The sequence below is a fragment of the Nerophis ophidion genome, linkage group LG10, assembly GCF_033978795.1.
Source record: "Nerophis ophidion isolate RoL-2023_Sa linkage group LG10, RoL_Noph_v1.0, whole genome shotgun sequence".
Lineage (NCBI taxonomy): Eukaryota > Metazoa > Chordata > Actinopteri > Syngnathiformes > Syngnathidae > Nerophis > Nerophis ophidion.
The window spans coordinates 53343993-53365705 of NC_084620.1; the positions used below are offsets into that span (position 1 = coordinate 53343993).

Genomic DNA, 21713 nt, shown 5'->3' on the forward strand with positions numbered 1-21713 from the left:
AAAAAAGTATTTAGTCAGCCACCGATTGTGCAAGTTCTCCCACTTAAAATGATGACAGAGGTCTGTAATTTTCATCATAGGTACACTTCAACTGTGAGAGACAGATTGTGAGAAAAAAAAATCCAGGAATTTTAAAGAATTTATTTGTAAATTATGGTGGAAAATAAGTATTTGGTCAACCATTCAAAACTCTCACTGATGGAAGGAGGTTTTGGCTCCAAATCTCACGATACATGGCCCCATTCATTCTTTCCTTAACACGGATCAATCGCCCTGTCCCCTTAGCAGAAAAACAGCCCCAAAGCATGATGTTTCCACCCCCATGCTTCACAGTAATTTTAATGTGTGACTCGAAGGAGAGAGTTGGGTCGAAGATAACACCCAGATTCTTTACCATGTTGCCTTGTTTAATTTTTTGGTTGTCAAATGTTAGAGTTGTATCATTAAATAGAGGTCGGTGTCTAGCAGGACTGATAATCAGCATTTCCGTTTTTTTGGCGTTGAGTTGCAAAAAGTTAGCGGACATCCTTTGTTTAATTTCATTAAGACACTTGTCGTGTTTAGAGGAACAATAATACTTAGTTGCATCCCAAGAACACCATACACGCCTGTACTGGCTCACCTGCACTGGCTTCCTGTGCACTTAAGATGTGACTTTAAGGTTTTACTACTTACGTATAAAATACTACACGGCCTAGCTCCATCCTATCTTGCCAATTGTATTGTACCATATGTCCCGGCAAGAAATCTGCGTTCAAAGGACTCTGGCTTATTAGTGATTCCCAAAGCCCAAAAAAAGTCTGCGGGCTATAGAGCTTTTTCATTTCGGGCTCCAGTACTCTGGAATGCCCTCCCGGTAAAAGTTCGAGATGCCACCTCAGTAGAAGCATTTAAGTCTCACCTTAAAATTCATTTGTATACTGTAGCCTTTAAATAGACTCCCTTTTTAGACCAGCTGATCTGCCGTTTCTTTTCTTTTTCTCCTATGTCCCACTCTCCCTTGTGGAGGGGGTTCGGTCCGATCCGGTGGCCATGTACTGCTCGCCTGTGTATCGGCTGGGGACATCTCTGCGCTGCTGGTCCGCCTCCGCTTGGGATGTTTTCCTGCTGGCTCCGCTGTGAACGGGACTCTCGCTGCTGTGTTGGATCCGCTTTGGACTGGACTTTCGCGACTGTGTTGGATCCATTATGGATTGAACTTTCACAGTATTATGTTAGACCCGCTCGACATCCATTGCTTTCCTCCTCTCCAAGGTTCTCATAGTCATCATTGTCACCGACGTCCCACTGGGTGTGAGTTTTCCTTGCCCTTATGTGGGCCTACCGAGGATGTCGTAGTGGTTTGTGCAGCCCTTTGAGACACTAGTGATTTAGGGCTATATAAGTAAACATTGATTGATTGATTGATTGAAGTTGAATTTATACCAAAATGGATACATGGATGATACAGCAGAGGATTGGGAGAATGTCATGTGGTCAGATGAAACCAAAATATAACTTTTTGGTATAAACTCGTCGTGTTTGGAGGAAGAAGAATACTGAGTTGCATCCCAAGAACACCAAACCTACTGTAAAGCATGGGGGTGGAAACATCATGCTTTGGGGCTGTTTTTCTGCTAAGGGGACAGGACGATTGATCCGTGTTAAGGAAAGAATGAATGGGGCCATGTATCGTGAGATTTTGAGCCAAAACCTCCTTCCATCAGTGAGAGCTTTGAATGGTTGACCAAATACTTATTTTCCATCATAATTTACAAATACATTTTTTTAAATTCCTACAATGTGAATTCCTGGATTTTTTTCCACATTCCGTCTCCCAGTTGATGAAAATTACAGACCTCTGTCATCATTTTAAGTGGGAGAACTTGCACAATCGGTGGCTGACTAAATACTTTTTTGCCCCACTGTATGCATCTGTGCAAGTCTTCTTTGGTAACACACGTGGAAATGGAAGTCATGTGATCTTACTCAGCCAATCAGCAAAGACAAGGATGTGATTGCTTGGTAAAATTCTGTTAATGAGAGAATAATCCAGTGAGGGCTGACCATGAATCATCGTGGGACAGAGTTGCTTTAGAAAGCAGTTGGAGTGAACACAATTAGAAACATTGCTTAATCTAGGGGTAGGGAACCTATGGCTCGGGAGCAAGATGTGGCTCTTTTGATGACTGCATCTGGCTCTCGGATGAATCTGAGCTGACATTGCTTAACACAATAAGTAACGAATAATTCCACTTGTAATCAAAGTGTTAAAAATAACGTTCAAAATATAAAACATGCTCATGCATTTGAATCCGTCCACCTTTTGTTCTACCGCACTTGTTCAAGAAGTTGCATTAAGGGTAAGAAGTGATTTATTTATTATTGGTTAGTTTAGGGCTTGCCCTCCCGGGGGTTCTTCAGACCACCAAGCACCGACATGAGAGCCTGTTTCAGGGTTGCAATATTTTTTATTTTTCAATAAGTCTCTCCGTTGCTTTCCAGCAATTGTCTTTTTCTCTTTCGTTCTCGCTCGCACTCTGGCTCCAGCCCCAACCCTGTCTCTCCTCCTGGCTGCTGCTTATAACAGGGCGACAGGTGATTAGATAACAAGGCCCAGGTGGGCCATTAACGCACCTGTCGCTGATTTCGAGGCCGGTCCTGGCACACCCCGCTTCGCTGCAGGCCCGCAGGCCACGCCCCGTCCACAGTTAGCTTCAGAATAACAATGTTATTACTAAGAACAAGAGACTTATTATACGGTAGAAATTGGTCTCACTCAAAAATGCACGCGTTTAGTTGTGTTCAGTGTCGAAAAAAATATTATATGGCTCTTGCGGAAATATATTTTAAAATATTTGGATTATTGGCTCTCTCAGCCAAAAAGGTTCCCGACCCCTGGCTTAATTGAATGAATACAAACATTTAACAGGTTAAACATGTCACACAACAGGCTGAGGGGCTTCACGGTGGCAGAGGGGTTAGTGCGTCTGCCTCACAATACGAAGGTCCTGCAGTCCTGGGTTCAAATCCAGGCTCGGGATCTTTCTGTGTGGAGTTTGCATGTTCTCCCCGTGAATGCGTGGGTTCCCTCCGGGTACTCCGGCTTACTACCACTTCCAAAGACATGCACCTGGGGATAGGTTGATTGGCAACACTAAATTGGCCGTAGTGTGTGAATGTGAGTGTGAATGTTGTCTGTCTATATGTGTTGGCCCTGCGATGAGGTGGCGACTTTTCCAGGGTGTACCCCGCCTTCCGCCCGACTGTAGCTGAGGTAGGCGCCAGCGCCCCCCGCCACCCCAAAAGGGAATAAGCGGTAGAAAATGGATGGATGGATGGACAACAGGCTGATAGAAGCAGCTGAAAAAACTCAATCAAATATTTAAGACACTACTAAAAAAGTCAAAAAATAAACTAATTTTAAATGAAGTGGTGGGCCGCGTTAAATGAGAAGATGGCAGCATGAGACACACCTGTTGGGGGGAGTAGGGTTTGCGGTGGTGGGAGGCACAAACGGCCAGGATTATGATCATGATGAGCAGAGCGCCACAGGACGCCAAGATGGCGATCAGCGTCTTGTTGTCCGTGGCTTTCTTTAGGGGGCAGGAGCAGAGGTCAGAGGTCAGTGCAGGTGTTGTCCTGCAGCATGGTCACAAACTCACCTTGCTGATGTCTTCATAGTACTGAGTCGCCAGCGCAGTCTTCACTGTCACACACAACAACGACAACAACTACATCACTATTCTACTACTTCCTCTCATCTACACATGATCCACATCTCATCTACATATGATGATCTACAAACCCCGTTTCCATATGAGTTGGGAAATGGTGTTAGATGTAAATATAAACGGAATACAATGATTTGCAAATCCTTTTCAACCCATATTCAGTTGAATATGCTACAAAGACAACATATTTGATGTTCAAACTGATGAACATTTTTTTTTTTTTGCAAATAATCATTAACTTTAGAATTTGATGCCAGCAACACGTGACAAAGAAGTTGGGAAAGGTGGCAATAAATACTGATAAAGTTGAGGAATGCTCATCAAACACTTATTTGGAACATCCCACAGGTGTGCAGGCTAATTGGGAACAAGTGGGTGCCATGATTGGGTGTAAAAACCGCTTCCCAAAAAATGCTCAGTCTTTCACAAGAAAGGATGGGGTGAGGTACACCCCTTTGTCCACAACTGCGTGAGCAAATAGTCAAACAGTTTAAGAACAACGTTTCTCAACGTGCAATTGCAAGAAATTTTGGGATTTCAACAGTTACGGTCCATTATATCATCAAAAGGCTCAGACAATTTGGAGAAATCACTCCACATAAGCAACATGGCCGAAAACCAACATTGAATGACCGTGACCTTCAATCCCTCAGACAGTCACTGTGTCAAAAACCGACATCAATCTCTAAAGGATATCACCACATGGGCTCAGGAACACTTCAGAAAACCACCATCACTAAATACAGTTCGTCGCTACATCTGTAAGTGCAAGTTAAAGCTCTACTATGCAAAGCGAGAGACATTTATCAACAACATCCAAAAACGCCGCCGGCTTCTCTGGGCCCAAGATCATCTGAGATGGACTGATGTAAAGTGGAAAAGTGTGGACTGACGAGTCCACATTTCAAATTGTTTTTGGAAATGTTCGACATCGTGTCATCCGGACCAAAGGGGAAGAGAACCATCCAGACTGTTATCGACGCAAAGTTCAAAAGCCAGCATCTGTGATGGTATGGGGGTGCATTAGTGCCCAAGGCATGGGTAACTTACACATTTGTGAAGGCACCATTAATGCTGAAAGGTACATACAGGTTTTGGAACAACATATGCTGCCATCTAAGCGGCGTCTTTTTCATGGACGCCCCTGCTTATTTCAGCAAGACAATGGCAAACCACATTCAGCACGTGTTACAACAGCGTGGCTTTGCAAAAAAAAGAGTGCGTGTACTTTCCTGGCCCGCCTGCAGTCCAGACCTGCCTCCCATGGAAAATGTGTGGTGCATTATGAAGCGTAAAATACGACAGCGGAGACCCCGGACTGTTGAACGACTGAAGCTCTACATAAAACAAAAATGGGAAAAAATTCCACTTTCAAAACTTCAACAATTAGTTTCCTCAGTTCCCAAGCGTTTGAGTGTTGTTTAAAGAAAAGGTGATGTAACACAGTGGTGAACATGCCCTTTCCCAACTACTTTGGCACGTGTTGCAGCCATGACATTCTAGGTTAGTTATTATTTGCAAAAAAAAAATAAAGTTTATGAGTTTGAACATCAAATACCTTGTCTTTGTAGTGCTTTCAATTGAATATGGGTTGAAAAGGATTTCCAAATCATTGTATTCCGTTTGTATTTTACATCTAACACAATTTCCCAACTCATATGGAAACGGGGTTTGTACAAGCATATGTACAGCATGTGTATATGTATGTTTGTACAGTGAATGTATATGTACATGTATGTGTACAATATGTATGTTTGATGTACTTCACACACTACACCATTGTACTTGTAGTAGTACACAGCCCAGCTAGTAGTAGAGTGTACTTTCAAGGCTAAAAAGAAGTACAGCATATTTGTAAATGTTCATTTGAGCTCATGTAAAACAAGATCATTTATTGTATTGAATAACTGCTTTTGTCAACTTGATGCACGGCTGACTAATTAGCATGCTGTTTAAAGGTAAATAAAGGGTAATGTGTGTATTTCTTCAATTCCACTGTACTGGGGTGTGTGTTTAGGTGTGCATGGCTGTGACACTATGAAGGTGACACATTATTTTGTGTGTCTCTCTGTGTGTGTGTGTGTGTGTGTGTGTGGTTGATGAGGCGCTGCTACCTTTGCCGTTGATCTCCACGCAGTCAAAGATCAGTTTGCCCTGGTGGTGGCGCCATGTCAGCGTGCAGTTTCCTTCCTTCAGATGAGCCATCAGGCGCCTGCACACCTCCATCAAGTCCTTGTCTTCCTCCTCCTACACCAGGTAAGTACACGCTCACAACATCTAACACCTTTACTCTATTTACACATGCTTTATATATTGTGTATATGTGGTTATAGTCTATATATATTGTTTTTATATGTGGTTTTATATATTTATATGTGGTTATAGTGTATATATATTAATATGTGGTTTATATATATTAAATGTGGTTATATCCATCCATTTTCTACCGCTTATTCCCTTTTTGGGGTCGCGGGGGGCGCTGGCGCCTATCTCAGCTACGATCGGGCGGAAGGCGTGGGACACCTTGGACAAGTCGCCACCTCATGGCAGGGCCAACACAGATAGACAGACAACATTCACACTCACATTCACACACTAGGGCCAATTTAGTGTTGCCAATCAACCTATCCCCAGGTGCATGTCTTTGGAAGTGGGAGGAAGCCGGAGTACCCGGAGGGAACCCACGCATTCACGGGGAGAACATGCAAACTCCACACAGAAAGATCCCGAGCCTGGATTTGAACCCAGGACTGCAGGACCTTCGTATTGTGAAGCAGACGCACTAACCCCTCTGCCACCGTGAAGCCGAAATGTGGTTATAGTATATATATATGTATATGTGGTTTTAGTGTATATATATATTTATATGTGGTTGTAGTGTATATATATATTTATATGTGGTTGTAGTGTATATATATTTATATGTGGTTTATATATATTTATATGCGGTTATAGTGTACATATAGTTATACGTGGTTCTAGTGTATATATATTTATGTGTTTTTTTATTTATATTTATATGTGGTTTGTATATATTTATATGTGGTTATATTGTATCTATATATGTGGTTCTAGTGTATATATATTTATGTGGTTTATATATATTTATACTTGGTTATAGTGTACATATAGTTATATGTGGTTCTAGTGTATATATATTTAGATGTGGTTTGTATATATTTATATTTGGTTATAGCGTATATATATTCATGTGTGGTTTATATGTATTTATATGTGGTTATAGTATATATATATTAATATGTGGTTATAGTGTACATATAGTTATATCTTGTTCTAGTGTATATATATTTATATGTGTTTTTTTATTTATATTTATATGTAGTTTGTATATATTTATATGTGGTTATAGTGTATATATACTTATATGTGGTTATAGTGTATATTTATTTATATGTGGTTCTAGCGTATATATATTTGTATGTGGTTTATATATATTTATTTATATTTGGTTATAGTGTATATATATTCATATGTGGTTTATATATATTTATATGTGGTTATAGTGTATATACATTTATATGTGGTTATAGTGTGTATATATATTTATATGTGGTTTTTATGTATTTATATGTGGTTATAGTATATGTATATTTATATGTGGTTTATATATATTTACATGTGGTTTTAGCGTATATATATTTATATGTGGTTATAGTATATATATATTAATATGTGGTTATAGTGTACATATAGTTATATGTTGTTCTAGTGTATATATATTTATATGTGGTTTTTTATTTATATTTATATGTAGTTTGTATATATTTATATGTGGTTATAGTGTATATATACTTATATGTGGTTATAGTGTATATTTATTTATATGTAGTTCTAGCGTATATATATTTGTATGTGGTTTATATATATTTATTTATTTATATTTGGTTATAGTGTATATATATTCATATGTGGTTTATATATATTTATATGTGGTTATAGTGTATATAAATGTATATGTGGTTATAGTGTGTATATATATTTATATGTGGTTTATATATATTTATATGTGGTTATAGTATATGTATATTTATATGTGGTTTATATATATTTACATGTGGTTTTAGCGTATATATATTTATATGTGGTTATAGTGTATATATTTATTTGTGGTTATAGTGTATATATATTTATATGTGGTTATAGTGTATATATTTATATGTGGTTATAGTGTATATATATTTATATGTGGTTATGGTGTATATATATTTATATGTGGTTATAGTGTATATATATTTATATGTGGTTATAGTGTATATAAATATTTTCTCATTGTGTTTTGCACACTCTTGGAGTCAACATGTGCATAGTGTATATACCCTCCTCATTTTTTATATATATATATAGTTTTTCAAATCACCAAATTTAAGCCTTTAATCCCAGGAACACCATCCCTACGATCAAGCATCGGGGTGGTAAAATGATGCTTTGGGCGCAGTTGGGTGTTCCAACAGGACAATGATCCCAAACACAGGTCAAAAGTGGTAAAGGAATGGCTAAATCGGGCTAAAATGAAGGTTTTAGAATGGCCTTCCCAGAGTCCTGACTTAAAGGCCTACTGAAACCCACTACTACTGACCACGCAGTCTGATAGTTTATATATCAATGATGAAATCTTAACGTTGCAACACATGCCAATACTAAATTGCAATTTTAAATTTCGCGGCAAAGTATCCTGAAACGTCACGGTATGATAACGTGTGCGTGTGACGTCACGCATTGTAGAGGACATTTTGTTCCAGCACCATTCCCAGCTATAAGTCGTCTGTTTTCATCGCATAATTCGACAGTATTCTGGACTTCTGTGTTGCTGAATCTTTTGCAATTTGTTCAATGAATAATGGAGACGTCAAAGAAGAAAGCTGTAGGTGGGAAGCGGTGTATTTCGGCCGCCTTTATCAACAAAAACACGGTCACTGTTTCCTTGTTTACATTCCCGAAAGATGACGGTGAAGCTTTACTATGGAACAGAGATGTCAAGCAAACACGGTTGGATTGAACCACACACACAAAGTACAGTGTATTATGCAGCGATCATTTCGAAAGATCGTGTTTCAAAGAGGTTCCCTTGCGAAGGGCAGAGATGGGCATCGCCAGCACCTGTCGACTGGTGCTGAAGAAATTTGCCGGGCCGACCTTCAGGTTGTACAGGTACGACCATATAATGTCACTAAAACACTAATAACACAATAAGCAGATAAGGGATTTTCCAGAATTATCCTAATAAATTTGTCTGATAACATCTGAATCGCTCCCACTGTATAGTCTTTTTTTTTAATATATAAATAGAGTCCTTCACTCTCACTTTCCTCATCCACAATTCTTTCATCCTCACTCAAATTAATGGAGAAATCGTCGCTTTCTTGGTCCAAATTGCTCTCGCTGCTGGTTGGCCATGATTGTAAACAATGTTCAGATGTGAGGAGCTCCACAACCCGTGACGTCACGCGCACATCGTCTGCTACTTTCGGTACAGGCAAGGCTTTTTTATTGGCGACAAAAAGTTGCGGACTTTATCGTCGATGTTCTCTACTAAATCCTTTCAGCAAAAATATGGCAATATCGCGAAATGATCAAGTATGACACATAGAATGGACCTGCTATCCCCGTTTAAATAAGAAAAATCTCATTTCAGTAGGCCTTTAAAGGTGTGGACAATGCTGAAGAAACAAGTCCACGTCAACACATTTAGCTAAACTGAACTGCAGCAATTTTGTGGTGAAAAATGTAAGCAGAAGCTTGTGGATGGCTACCAAAAGCGCCGCATTGTAGTGAAACTTGTCAAGCGACATGAAAGCAAATATTAACATTGCTGTATGTATACTTTGGCCCTGCGATGAGGTGGCGATTTGTCCAGGGTGTACCCCGCTTTCCGCCCGATTGTAGTTGAGATGGGCACCAGCGACCCCAAAGGGAATAAGTCATATATATATATATATATATATGACTTGTGTGTGTGTGTGTGTGTGTGTGTGTGTGAGATGAGAGAGTATAGTACCTGGTGTAGATGTATGTAAAATGTGTAATACAGTATATGAGATGAGATGAGAGAGTATAGTACCTGGTGCCCATTGTTGAGAGAGTACTACAATGTAGAGATAAAAGACAGAGATGAAGTGTGGTTAGTCACAAACATAGCGTGCAAGTCATGTAGGAGTCACATGACCTGATGTCTTACCCAGTACTTCTGAGGCTTGGAGTTGGAGTTGGAGTTGGAGTTGAAGGCTTCCACTGCAGAAGCTGTTGTTGGCACTGGGGCCCCAGTGGGCGTCCCAATGGGGGGCCCCGTCCTCTCCGCTGGCCGCAAGGTCCTTGTTTCTGTTGTCTGTCTCAGGCTTGTAGTGCTTTCCTCTGTGTTGTAAGACATCACATTGATACCGGAATCTATAGTTGACATGTTTCATATCATATTGATCCTGAAATATATAGTTGACATGGCATTACATCACAATGATGCTGTAATCTATTGTTGACATATTCAATAGAATCACTTTAATACTGGAACCTACGAGCAACATATTTGACGTCATCACATTGATAATGGAATCTATTTTTGACATATTTGATATCATCCCATTGATACAGGAATCGTTAAGTAACATATTTGATATCATCCCATTGCTACTGTAATCTATTGTTGACATATTTGATATCATCACTTTAATACTGGAACCTACAAGTAACATATTTGACGTAATCACATTGATACTGGAATCTATTTTTGGCAAATTTGATATCATCACATTGATACAGGAATTGTTAAGTAACATATTTGATATCATCCCATTGCTACTGTAAGCTATTGTTGACATATGTACTATCATCACTTTAATACTGGAACCTACAAGTAACATATTTGACGTAATCACATTGATACTGGAATCTATTTTTGACAAATTTGATACAGGAATCGTTAAGTAACATATTTGATATCATCCCATTGCTACTGTAATCTATTGTTGACATATTTGATATCATCACTTTAATACTGGAACCTACAAGTAACATATTTGACGTAATCACATTGATACTGGAATCTATTTTTGACAAATTTGATATCATCACACTGATACAGGAATTTTTAAGTAACATATTTGATATCATCCCATTGCTACTGTAAGCTATTGTTGACATATGTACTATCATCACTTTAATACTGGAACCTACAAGTAACATATTTGACGTCATCACAGTGATACTGGAATCTATTGTTGACATGTGGATATCATCACATTGATACAGGAATCGTTAAGTAACATATTTGATATCATCCCATTGCTACTGTAATCTATTGTTGACATATTTGATATAATCATTTTAATACTGGAACCTACAAGTAACATATATGACGTAATCACATTGATACTGGAATCTATTTTTGACAAATTTGATATCATCACATTGATACAGGAATTGTTAAGTAACATATTTGATATCATCCCATTGCTACTGCAATCTATTGTTGACATATTTAATATCATCACTTTAATACTGGAACCTACAAGTAACATATTTGACGTCATCACATTGATACTGGAATCTATTGTTGACATGTGGATATCATCACATTGATACAGGAATCGTTAAGTAACATATTTGATATCATCACATTGATACAGGAATCGTTAAGTAACATATTTGATATCATACCATTGCTACTGTAATCTATTGTTGACATATTTAATATCATCACTTTAATACTGGAGCCTACAAGTAACATTTTTGATGTCATCACATTGATACTGGAATCTATTGTTGACATATTGATATCATCACATTGATACAGGAATCGTTAAGTAACATATTTGATATCAACCCATTGCTACTGTAATCTACTGTTGACATATTTAATATCATCACTTTAATACTGGAACCTACAAGTAACATATTTGACGTCATCACGTGGATACTGTAATTTATTGTTGACATATTTAATATCACTTTAATACTGGAACCCACAAGTCACAAATGTGATATCACATTGATACTGGAATCTATAAGTAACATCTTTGATATCATCCCATTGATACTGGAATCTATAGTTGACATCTTTCATATCATCACATTGATACTGGAATCTATAGTTGACATATTTGATAATATCACATTGATAGTGGATTCTTTAGTTGACATCTTTCATATCGTCACATTGATACTGGAATCTATAGTTGACATGTTTCATATCATATTGATACTGAAATAGATAGTTGACATGGCATTACATCACAATGATGCTGTAATCTATTGTTGACATATTCAATATCATCACTTTAATACTGGAACCTACAGGTAACATATTTGACGCCATCACAATGACACTGGAATCTATTGTTGACATATTTGATATCATCACATTGATAGAGGAATCATTAAGTAACACATTTGATATCATCCCATTGCTACTCTAATCTATTGTTGACATATTTAATATCATCACTTTAATACTGGAACCTACAAGTCACAATTTCTGACGTCATTACATTGATACAGGAATCTATTGTTGGCATATTTGATGTCATCACATTGATACAGGAATCGTTAAGTAACATATTTGATATCATCCCATTGATACTGGAACATATTGTTGACAGAATTGATATCATCACGTTGATACTGGAATCTATTATTGGCATAATAGTATCAGCACATTGATACAGGAATCGTAAAGTAACATATTTGATATCATCACATTGATACTGGAATCTATAGTTGACAGCTTTCATATCATTGCATTGATACTGGAATCTATAGTTGACATCTTTCATATCATCGCATTGATATTGGAATCTATAGTTGTCATATTTAATTTCATATTGATACTGAAATATATAGTCGACATCTCATTACATCACATTGATACTGGGATCTATAAGTAACATCTTTGATATCATCAGATTGATACTGAAATCTATAGTTAACATCTTTCATATCATCACATTGATACTGGAATCTATAGTTGACATCTTTCATATCATCACATTGATACTGGAATCTATAGTTGACATCTTTCATATCATCACATTGATACTGGAATCTATAGTCGACATCTTTCATATCGTCACATTGATACTGGAATCTATAGTTGACATGTTTCATATATTGATACTGAAATAGATAGTTGACATGGCATTACATCACAATGATACTGTAATCTATTGTTGACATATTCAATATCATCACTTTAATACTGGAACCTACAGGTAACATATTTGATGCCATCACGATGATACTGGAATCTATTGTTGACATATTTGATATCATCACATTGATAGAGGAATCATTAAGTAACAAATTTGATATCATCCCATTGCTACTCTAATCTATTGTTGACATATTTAATATCATCACTTTAATACTGGAACCTACAAGTAACATATTTGATGCCATCACGATGATACTGGAATCTATTGTTGACATGTTTGATATCATCACATTGATAGAGGAATCATTAAGTAACAATTTTGATATCATCCCATTGCTACTCTAATCTATTGTTGAAATAATTAATATCATCACTTTAATACTGGAACCTACAAGTCACAATTTCTGACGTCATTACATTGATACAGGAATCTATTGTTGGCATATTTGATGTCATCACATTGATACAGGAATTGTTAAGTAACATATTTGATATCATCCCATTCGATACTGGAACATATTGTTGACAGCATTGATATCATCACGTTGATACTGGAATCTATTGTTGGCATAATAGTATCAGCACATTGATACAGGAATCGTAAAGTAACATATTTGATATCATCACATTGATACTGGAGTCTATAGTTGACAGCTTTCATATCATTGCATTGATACTGGAATCTATAGTTGACATCTTTCATATCATCACCTTGATATTGGAATCTATAGTTGTCATATTTCATTTCATATTGATACTGAAATATATAGTCGACATCTCATTACATCACATTGATACTGGGATCTATAAGTAACATCTTTGATATCATCACATTGATACTGGAATCTATAGTTGACATCTTTCATATCATCACATTGATACTGGAATCTATAGTTGACATCTTTCATATCATCACATTGATACTGGAATCTATAGTCTACATCTTTGATAATATCACATTGATAGTGGAATCATGCCCTGGAAGGCATTGAGCATGTGTCAAAAGGGAAGGAGGGTCTCACCTGTGTGGGCGTGTGCTTGCAACGTGGCCGTAGTGTGGCGAGCTAGGGTTCTAGTAGTCACTGGAGAACCTTGTGGTGTTGTGGCCAAGTATGAAGATCCTGCCACTCGGCCGTGGAATTTTGCTGGGCCGGAGGTTGGGGCACCAGTAGGTGGCACAAGAGAGCTTTGAGGATCCTTTGTGTTGCTTGTCGGATCTGCTTGAATGGCAACCGCGGTTGCCGGTACTGTGACGCCAGGGTCTGCTGTTCCTGTGGCGGAAAGGTCTGCGGGTCCTGTGGTGCCAGGGTCTGCCGGTCCTGCGGCGCTAGCGACTGCCGGTCCTACAGTTGCAGGGTCTGCGGGTCCTGTGGTGCCAGGGTCTGCCGGTCCTGCGGCGCTAGGGACTGCCGGTCCTACAGTTGCTGGGTCTGCCGTTCCTATGGCGGCAGGGTCTGCCGGTCCTACGGCGGCAGGGTCTGCCGGTCCTATGGCGGCAGGGTCTGCCGGTCCTATGGCGGCAGGGTCTGCCGGTCCTATTGCGGCAGGGTCTGCCGGTCCTATGGCGGCAGGGTCTGCCGGTCCTATTGCGGCAGGGTCTGCCGGTCCTATGGCGGCAGGGTCTGCCGGTCTTGTGGCGCCAGGTATTGCCGGTCCTGCGGCGGCAGGGTCTGCCGGTCTTGTGGCACCAGGTACTGCCGGTCCTGCGGCGCCAGCGCCTGTCGGTCCTGCGGTGCCAGGGTCTTCTACCACTGAGGCGGTAGGGTCAGCTACCATTGAGGCGGCAAGTGGTATCTTGGTGGCTTGTGCTGCCTTGTCAGTGGTGGTTTTAGTGACGCTAGGAATGGTGACTAGTGAGTTGGGTGTCATGGTGTGCCGGGCACTTGGAAGTGCTGCAGTGCTTTTGGCTCCCACTGGTTGATTTGTGGAGTTGACATGTGTGGTCAGCAGAGATCCTCCTACCTCGGTGTGATATGTAAGACCTGCAAAACACACGTGTACATATTATCCATCCATCCATTTGCTACCGCTTATTCCCTTTCGGGGTTGCGGGGGGCGCTGGCGCCTATCTCAGCTACAATCGGGCGGAAGGCGTGTACATATTATTATTATTATTATTATTATTATTATTATTATTATTATTATTATGACTATGTTCTAAATATATGTAGTCTCACTATATATGACTATGTTCTACATATATATTGTCTGACTATACATGACTATGTTCTAAATATATATAATCTGACTATATATGACTATGTTCTAAATATATATAGTCTGACTATACATTACTATGTTCTAAATATATATATAGTATGACTATATATGACTATGTTGTACATATATATAGTCTGACTATATATGGCTATGTTCTAAATATGTATAGTCTGACTATATATGACTATGTTGTACATATATAGTCTGACTATATATGACTATTGTGAGACTTGGTGGGCATAGCGATGGCGTATTTGTTCTTCCGTGGATGCGTTGGGCAAGAACACAGCGTAAGGTAAGAAATAAAGGATGTATTTAACTAATAAAAGGCTAAGAACAAAAATACTGGTGCTAGGCAGGAAAGGCAAACAAAAGGTGCTAGCATGGAAGCTAGAGAAACTAACAGAAACACTACCACTTGGCACAAAGGCACAAAAAGGGAAAACCAAACAACTAGCAAGAGAACTAGTAATAAAATAAAGCGTAGCGCAAACTAGCGAGTAGAGCAAGGAAAGCAGTCGTCACTTGTTGCACGAGAGCAAATTAGGGACCGAGGACGAAATAACAAAAGGGACAGGCTTAAATAAGGCAGTAATCAACAGGAACAGGTGTGCGTAAAAAGCAAGGGACAGGTGAAACTAATAAACTACCATGGCGACACAAAAATGGAACAAAACAAGAACATGGTATGATCCGGCAATCGGATCATAACAACTATGTCGTACATATATATAGTCTGACTATATATGACTATGTTGTACACATATATAGTCCGACTATATATTACTATGTTGTACATATATATAGTCTGACTATATATGACTATGTTCTAAAATATAGTTTGACTGTACATGACTATGTTCTAAATATATGTAGTCTGACTATACATGACTATGTTCTAATCTTATATAGTCTGACTATACATGACTATGTTCTAAATTTATATAGTCTGACTATACATGACTATGTTCTAAATATACAGTATTTAGTGTGACTATATATGACTATGTTGTACACATATATAGTCCGACTATATATTACTATGTTGTACATATATATAGTCTGACTATATATGACTATGTTCTAAAATATAGTTTGACTGTACATGACTATGTTCTAAATATATGTAGTCTGACTGTACATGACTATGTTCTAATCTTATATAGTCTGACTATACATGACTATGTTCTAAATTTATATAGTCTGACTATACATGACTATGTTCTAAATTTATATAGTCTGACTATACATGACTATGTTGTACATATGTATAGTCTGACTATATATGACTATGTTCTAAAATACAGTCTGACTGTACATGACTATGTTCTAAATTTATATAGTTTGACTATACATGACTATGTTGTACATATATATATAGTCTGACTATATATGACTATGTTGTACATATATATAGTCTGACTATATATGACTATTTTGTACATATACTGTATATAGTCTGACTATATATGACTATGTTGTACATATATATAGTCTGACTATATATGACTATGTTGTACATATATATAGTCTGACTATATATGACTATGTTGTACATATATATAGTCTGAATATACATGACTATGTTCTAAATATATATATAGTCTGACTATATATGACTATGTTGTACATATATATAGTCTGAATATACATGACTATGTTCTAAATATATATATAGTCTGACTATATATGACTATGTTGTACATATATCTAGTCTGACTATGGTGAACATGGTGGTGGCAGCATGAAGCTGTGGGGATGCTTTTCAGTGGCAGGAATTGGGAGACTAGCCAGGATAGAGGGAAAGATGAACACCACAGTGTACAGAGACATCCTGGATGAAACGCAACACTTCCCCTCCAACCTGATGTAGATTGAGAGGTGCTGCAAAGAGGAAAGAGAGAAAGTGCCCAAAGATAGGTGTGCCAAGCAGGTGGCATGGTATTCAACAACACTTGAGGCTGGAATTGCTGCCAGAGGTGCATCAACTAAGTATTGATCAGAGGCTACATATGAGATTCACTCTGCAAACACTATTATTGTGTTGGGATGTACTACATGTCACATTCACTCTGCAAATACTATTATTGTTTTGTGGCGTACTACATGTCACATTCACTCTGCAAACACTATCATTGTTTTGTGATGCACTACATTTCACATTCACTCTGCAAACACTATTATTATTTTGTGACGTACTACATGTCACATTCACTCTGCAAACACTATCATTGTTTTGTGATGTACCACATGTCACATTCACTCTGCAAACACTATTATTGTTTTGTGATGTACTACATGTCACATTCACTCTGCAAACACTGTTATTGTTTTGTGATGTACTACATGTCACATTCACTCTGCAAATACTATTATTGTTTTGTGATGTGCTACATGTCACATTCACACTGCAAACACTATTATTGTTTTGTGATGTACTACATGTCACATTCACTCTGCAAACACTATTATTGTTTTGTGATGTACTACATGTCACATTCACTCTGCAAACACTATTATTGTTTTGTGATGTACTACATGTCACATTCACTCTGCAAACACTATTGTTGTTTTGTGACGTACTACATGTGACATTCACTCTGCAAACACTATTATTGTTTTGTGATGTACTACATGTCACATTCACTCTGCAAACACTATTATTGTTTTGTGATGTACTACATGTCACATTCACTCTGCAAACACTGTTATTGTTTTGTGATGTACTACATGTCACATTCACTCTGCAAATACTATTATTGTTTTGTGATGTACTACATGTCACATTCACACTGCAAACACTATTATTGTTTTGTGATGTACTACATGTCACATTCACACTGCAAACACTATTATTGTTTTGTGATGTACTACATGTCACATTCACTCTGCAAACACTATTATTGTTTTGTGATGTACTACATGTCACATTCACTCTGCAAACACTATTATTGTTTTGTGATGTACTACATGTCACATTCACTCTGCAAACACTATTGTTGTTTTGTGACGTACTACATGTGACATTCACTCTGCAAACACTATAATTGTTTTGTGATGTACTACATGTCACATTCACTCTGCAAACACTATTATTGTTTTGTGATGTACTACATGTCACATTCACTCTGCAAACACTATTATTGTTTTGTGATGTACTACATGTCACATTCACTCTGCAAACACTATTGTTGTTTTGTGACGTACTACATGTGACATTCACTCTGCAAACACTATAATTGTTTTGTGATGTACTACATGTCACATTCACTCTGCAAACACTATTATTGTTTTGGGACGTACTACATGTCACATTCACTCTGCAAACACTATTATTGTTTTATGATGTACTACATGTGACATTCACTCTGCAAACACTATTATTGTTTTGTGACGTACTACATGTCACATTCACTCTGCAAACACTATTATTGTTTTATGATGTACTACATGTCACATTCACTCTGCAAACACTATTATTGTTTTATGATGTACTACATGTCACATTCACTCTGCAAACACTATTATTGTTTTGTGACGTACTACATGTGACATTCACTCTGCAAACAATATTATTGTTTTGTGATGTACTACATGTCTCATTCACTCTGTAAACACTATTATTGTTTTGCATACACTTCAATTAAATATTTCAACTGGATTTCACATTTATTTTATTTGTTAGATTTTTAGTCAATATATTGACAATAGTAGTTACTATCAGTTTTAATTTGGGGGGGATAAATGAATGATTAATGAGCAATATTGCATACAGTTGACTTACTATATGAAGGCTGGGAAATAATGATGATAATATTTATTAATTTGAATGTCATTTGAATACGTTAAAAATATATATTTTAAAATACTTTAGTTGGATTCTTAAAAAAAAAAGAAAAAAAAGACTAAAGTGTGAATGACCCCCAAAACGTTTGGGAAATAGCTTTTAGCATGAAGAGACTATTTAAAAACAACATAATAATAATACATTTTAACAATCCTGTACTAACTGTAATAATAATACCAACAATTGGGTTACTGGCATGAAGAGTGTTTTTTATTTATTTATTTTTTTAAGTGTTTAATCAATTATTTTAACTAAAACTATTTGAATGAGTTTGAATAAATGATCACAGATGACTGGAGCCAAGGAGGACACTGCTCATATTCAACTTACTGAAACATATTCAACATATTAAAACATATTAAACATATTAATCATACTAAACTTGGTCAGATTTAAAAGTAACTTAAGTCTAATTAGAAGTATAAAATGTACTGCTTGAACCATCCATCTTCTTCATCCAGCTCTATTTATAGTGACAGTCGCAGGATGTCGCACACAATCGACTTGGAAGCACCACACCTTTGTGTGTGTGTGTGTGTGTGTGTGTGTGTGTGTGTGTGTGTGTGTGTGTGCGTGCGTGCGTGCGCGCGTGTGTGTTCTGGCAATGCTAACTTATTATTAGTTATTATTACGTTTGTGTGTGTGTGTGTGTGTGTGTGTGTGTGTGTGTGTGTGTGTGTGTGTGTGTGTGTGTGTGTGTGTGTGGGCGTGCGTGCGTGCATGTGTGTTCTGGCAATGCTTAGTTATTATTACTTATTATTACGTTTGTGTGTGTGTGTTCTGGCAATGCTTACTTATTATTACTTATTATTAAGTTTGTGTGTGTGTGTGTGTGTGTGCGTGCGTGTGTGTGTGTTCTGGCAATGCTTACTTATTACTTATTATTACGTTTGTGTGTGTGTGTGTTCTGGCAATGCTTACTTATTATTACTTATCACGTTTGTGTGTGTGTGCGTGTGCGTGCGTGTGTGTGTGTTCTGGCAATGCTTATTTACTACTTATTATTACGTTTGTGTGCGTGCGTGTTCTGGCAATGCTTACTTATTACTTATTATTACGCTTGTGTGTGTGTGTGTGTGTGTGCGTGCGTGCGTGCGTGCGTGTGTGTTCTGGCAATGCTTACTTATTACTTGTTATTACGTTTGTGTGTGTGTGTGTTCTGGCAATGCTTACTTATTATTACGTTTGTGTGTGTGTGTGTGTGTGTGTGTGTGTGTGTGTGTGTGCGTGCGTGCGTGCGTGCGTGTGTGTTCTGGCAATGCTTACTTATGACTTATTATTACGTTTGTGTGCGTGCGTGTTCTGGCAATGCTTACTTATTAGGGATGTTGCTCTGTTTACCAAGTCACTTCAGAACAGGGGTCGGCAACCCGCGGCTCCAGAGCCGCATGCAGCTCTTGGATCACTCTGATGTGGCTCAGCTGCATACTTTCCGACACACCCATTTTTCCGGATTTCAGTGCCTCTCCCAGACAACAATATTGAGGGCGTGCCGTGGTGGCAATGCCTTAAACGTCCTCTCGACCATGTCGTCACGTCCGCTTTAAAACTATGCTATCTGAATGCCGGCCGGCCACACACTGTGTTGCTGCTGACTCAACACGCAAGCGACTGTAAGGCATACTTGTTCAACAGCCATACAGATTACACTGAAGGTTATGATATAAACAACTTTAACACTCTTACTAATATGCGCCACACTGTGAACCCACAGCAAACAAGAATGACACACAAATTTCGGGAGGAAAATCCGCACTGTAACACAACACAAACACAACAGAACAAATACCCAGAATCCCATGCATCCCTAACTCTTCCGGGCTACATTATACACAACCCCCCCCTCCCGTGCGTCGGTTGAGGTGGGCGGGGTTTGGTGTTAGCGGGGGTGTATAATGTAGCCCGGAATAGTTAGGGATGCATGGGATTCTGGGTATTTCTTCTGTTGTGTTTAAGTTGTGTTACTGTGAGGATGTTCTCCCGAAATGTGTTTGTCGTTCCTGTTTGGTGTGGGTTCACAGTGTGGCGCATATTAGTATGAGTGTTAAAGTTGTTTATATCACAACTTTCAGTGTAACGTGTATGGCTGTTGACCAAGTATGCCTTGCAATCTGGTACGGGTGATGACAGAAGCAGCGAAATTCATGCGTCCGGCCGGCACGCATATAGCATGGTGTAAAAGCGGGCGCGATGACATTTTGTAGAGGACGTTAAAAGTGTAGCCATCACGGCACGCCCTCAATATTGTAGTCCGGGTGATTTCCGGGAGAGGCACCAAAATCCGGAAACTTCCCGAAAAAATCGGGGGGGGGGGGTGGTCCGCGATTATGCAGCTGAGCCACATCAGAGTGGCCAAAGAGCCGGAGCCGCGGCTTGCCGACTCCTGATCTACATCATCTATATAATGGGTATCTGCTAGTGCAGATGAGGTGGAGGCTGGTGTAAATGAGGTGGAGGCTGCCACAGATGAGGTGGAGGCTGTTGTACATGAGGTGGAGGCTGGTGTAGATGAGGTGGAGGCTGGTGTACATGAGGTGGAAGCTGGTGTAAATGAGGTGGAGGCTGGTATACATGAGGTGGAGGCTGGTGTACATGAGGTGGAGGCTGGTGTACATGAGGTGGAGGCTGGTATAAATGAGGTGGAGGCTGGTGTACATGAGGTGGAGGCTGGTGTAGATGAGGTGGAAGCTGGTGTACATGAGGTGGAGGATGGTGCAGAAGATGTGGAGGCTGGTGTAAATGAGGTGGAGGCTGATGTAGATGAGGTGGAGGC

The 21713-nt window shown here is 38.6% G+C and overlaps 1 protein-coding gene across 1 annotated transcript in view; it reads right to left on the minus strand.

Annotated features, from left to right (window-relative positions):
* The window catches only part of podxl (podocalyxin-like), a 35466-nt gene that overhangs the window by 2975 nt on the left and 10778 nt on the right, over positions 1–21713 (minus strand). Inside the window, exons 2-7 of the mRNA XM_061914109.1 lie at positions 13896–14855; positions 9910–10082; positions 9793–9816; positions 5828–5960; positions 3645–3688; positions 3456–3575 (exon numbers count right to left, since the gene is read on the minus strand). Coding sequence (XP_061770093.1) covers positions 3456–3575; positions 3645–3688; positions 5828–5960; positions 9793–9816; positions 9910–10082; positions 13896–14855 — 1454 coding nt within the window. The remainder of the gene's footprint in view (positions 1–3455; positions 3576–3644; positions 3689–5827; positions 5961–9792; positions 9817–9909; positions 10083–13895; positions 14856–21713) is intronic.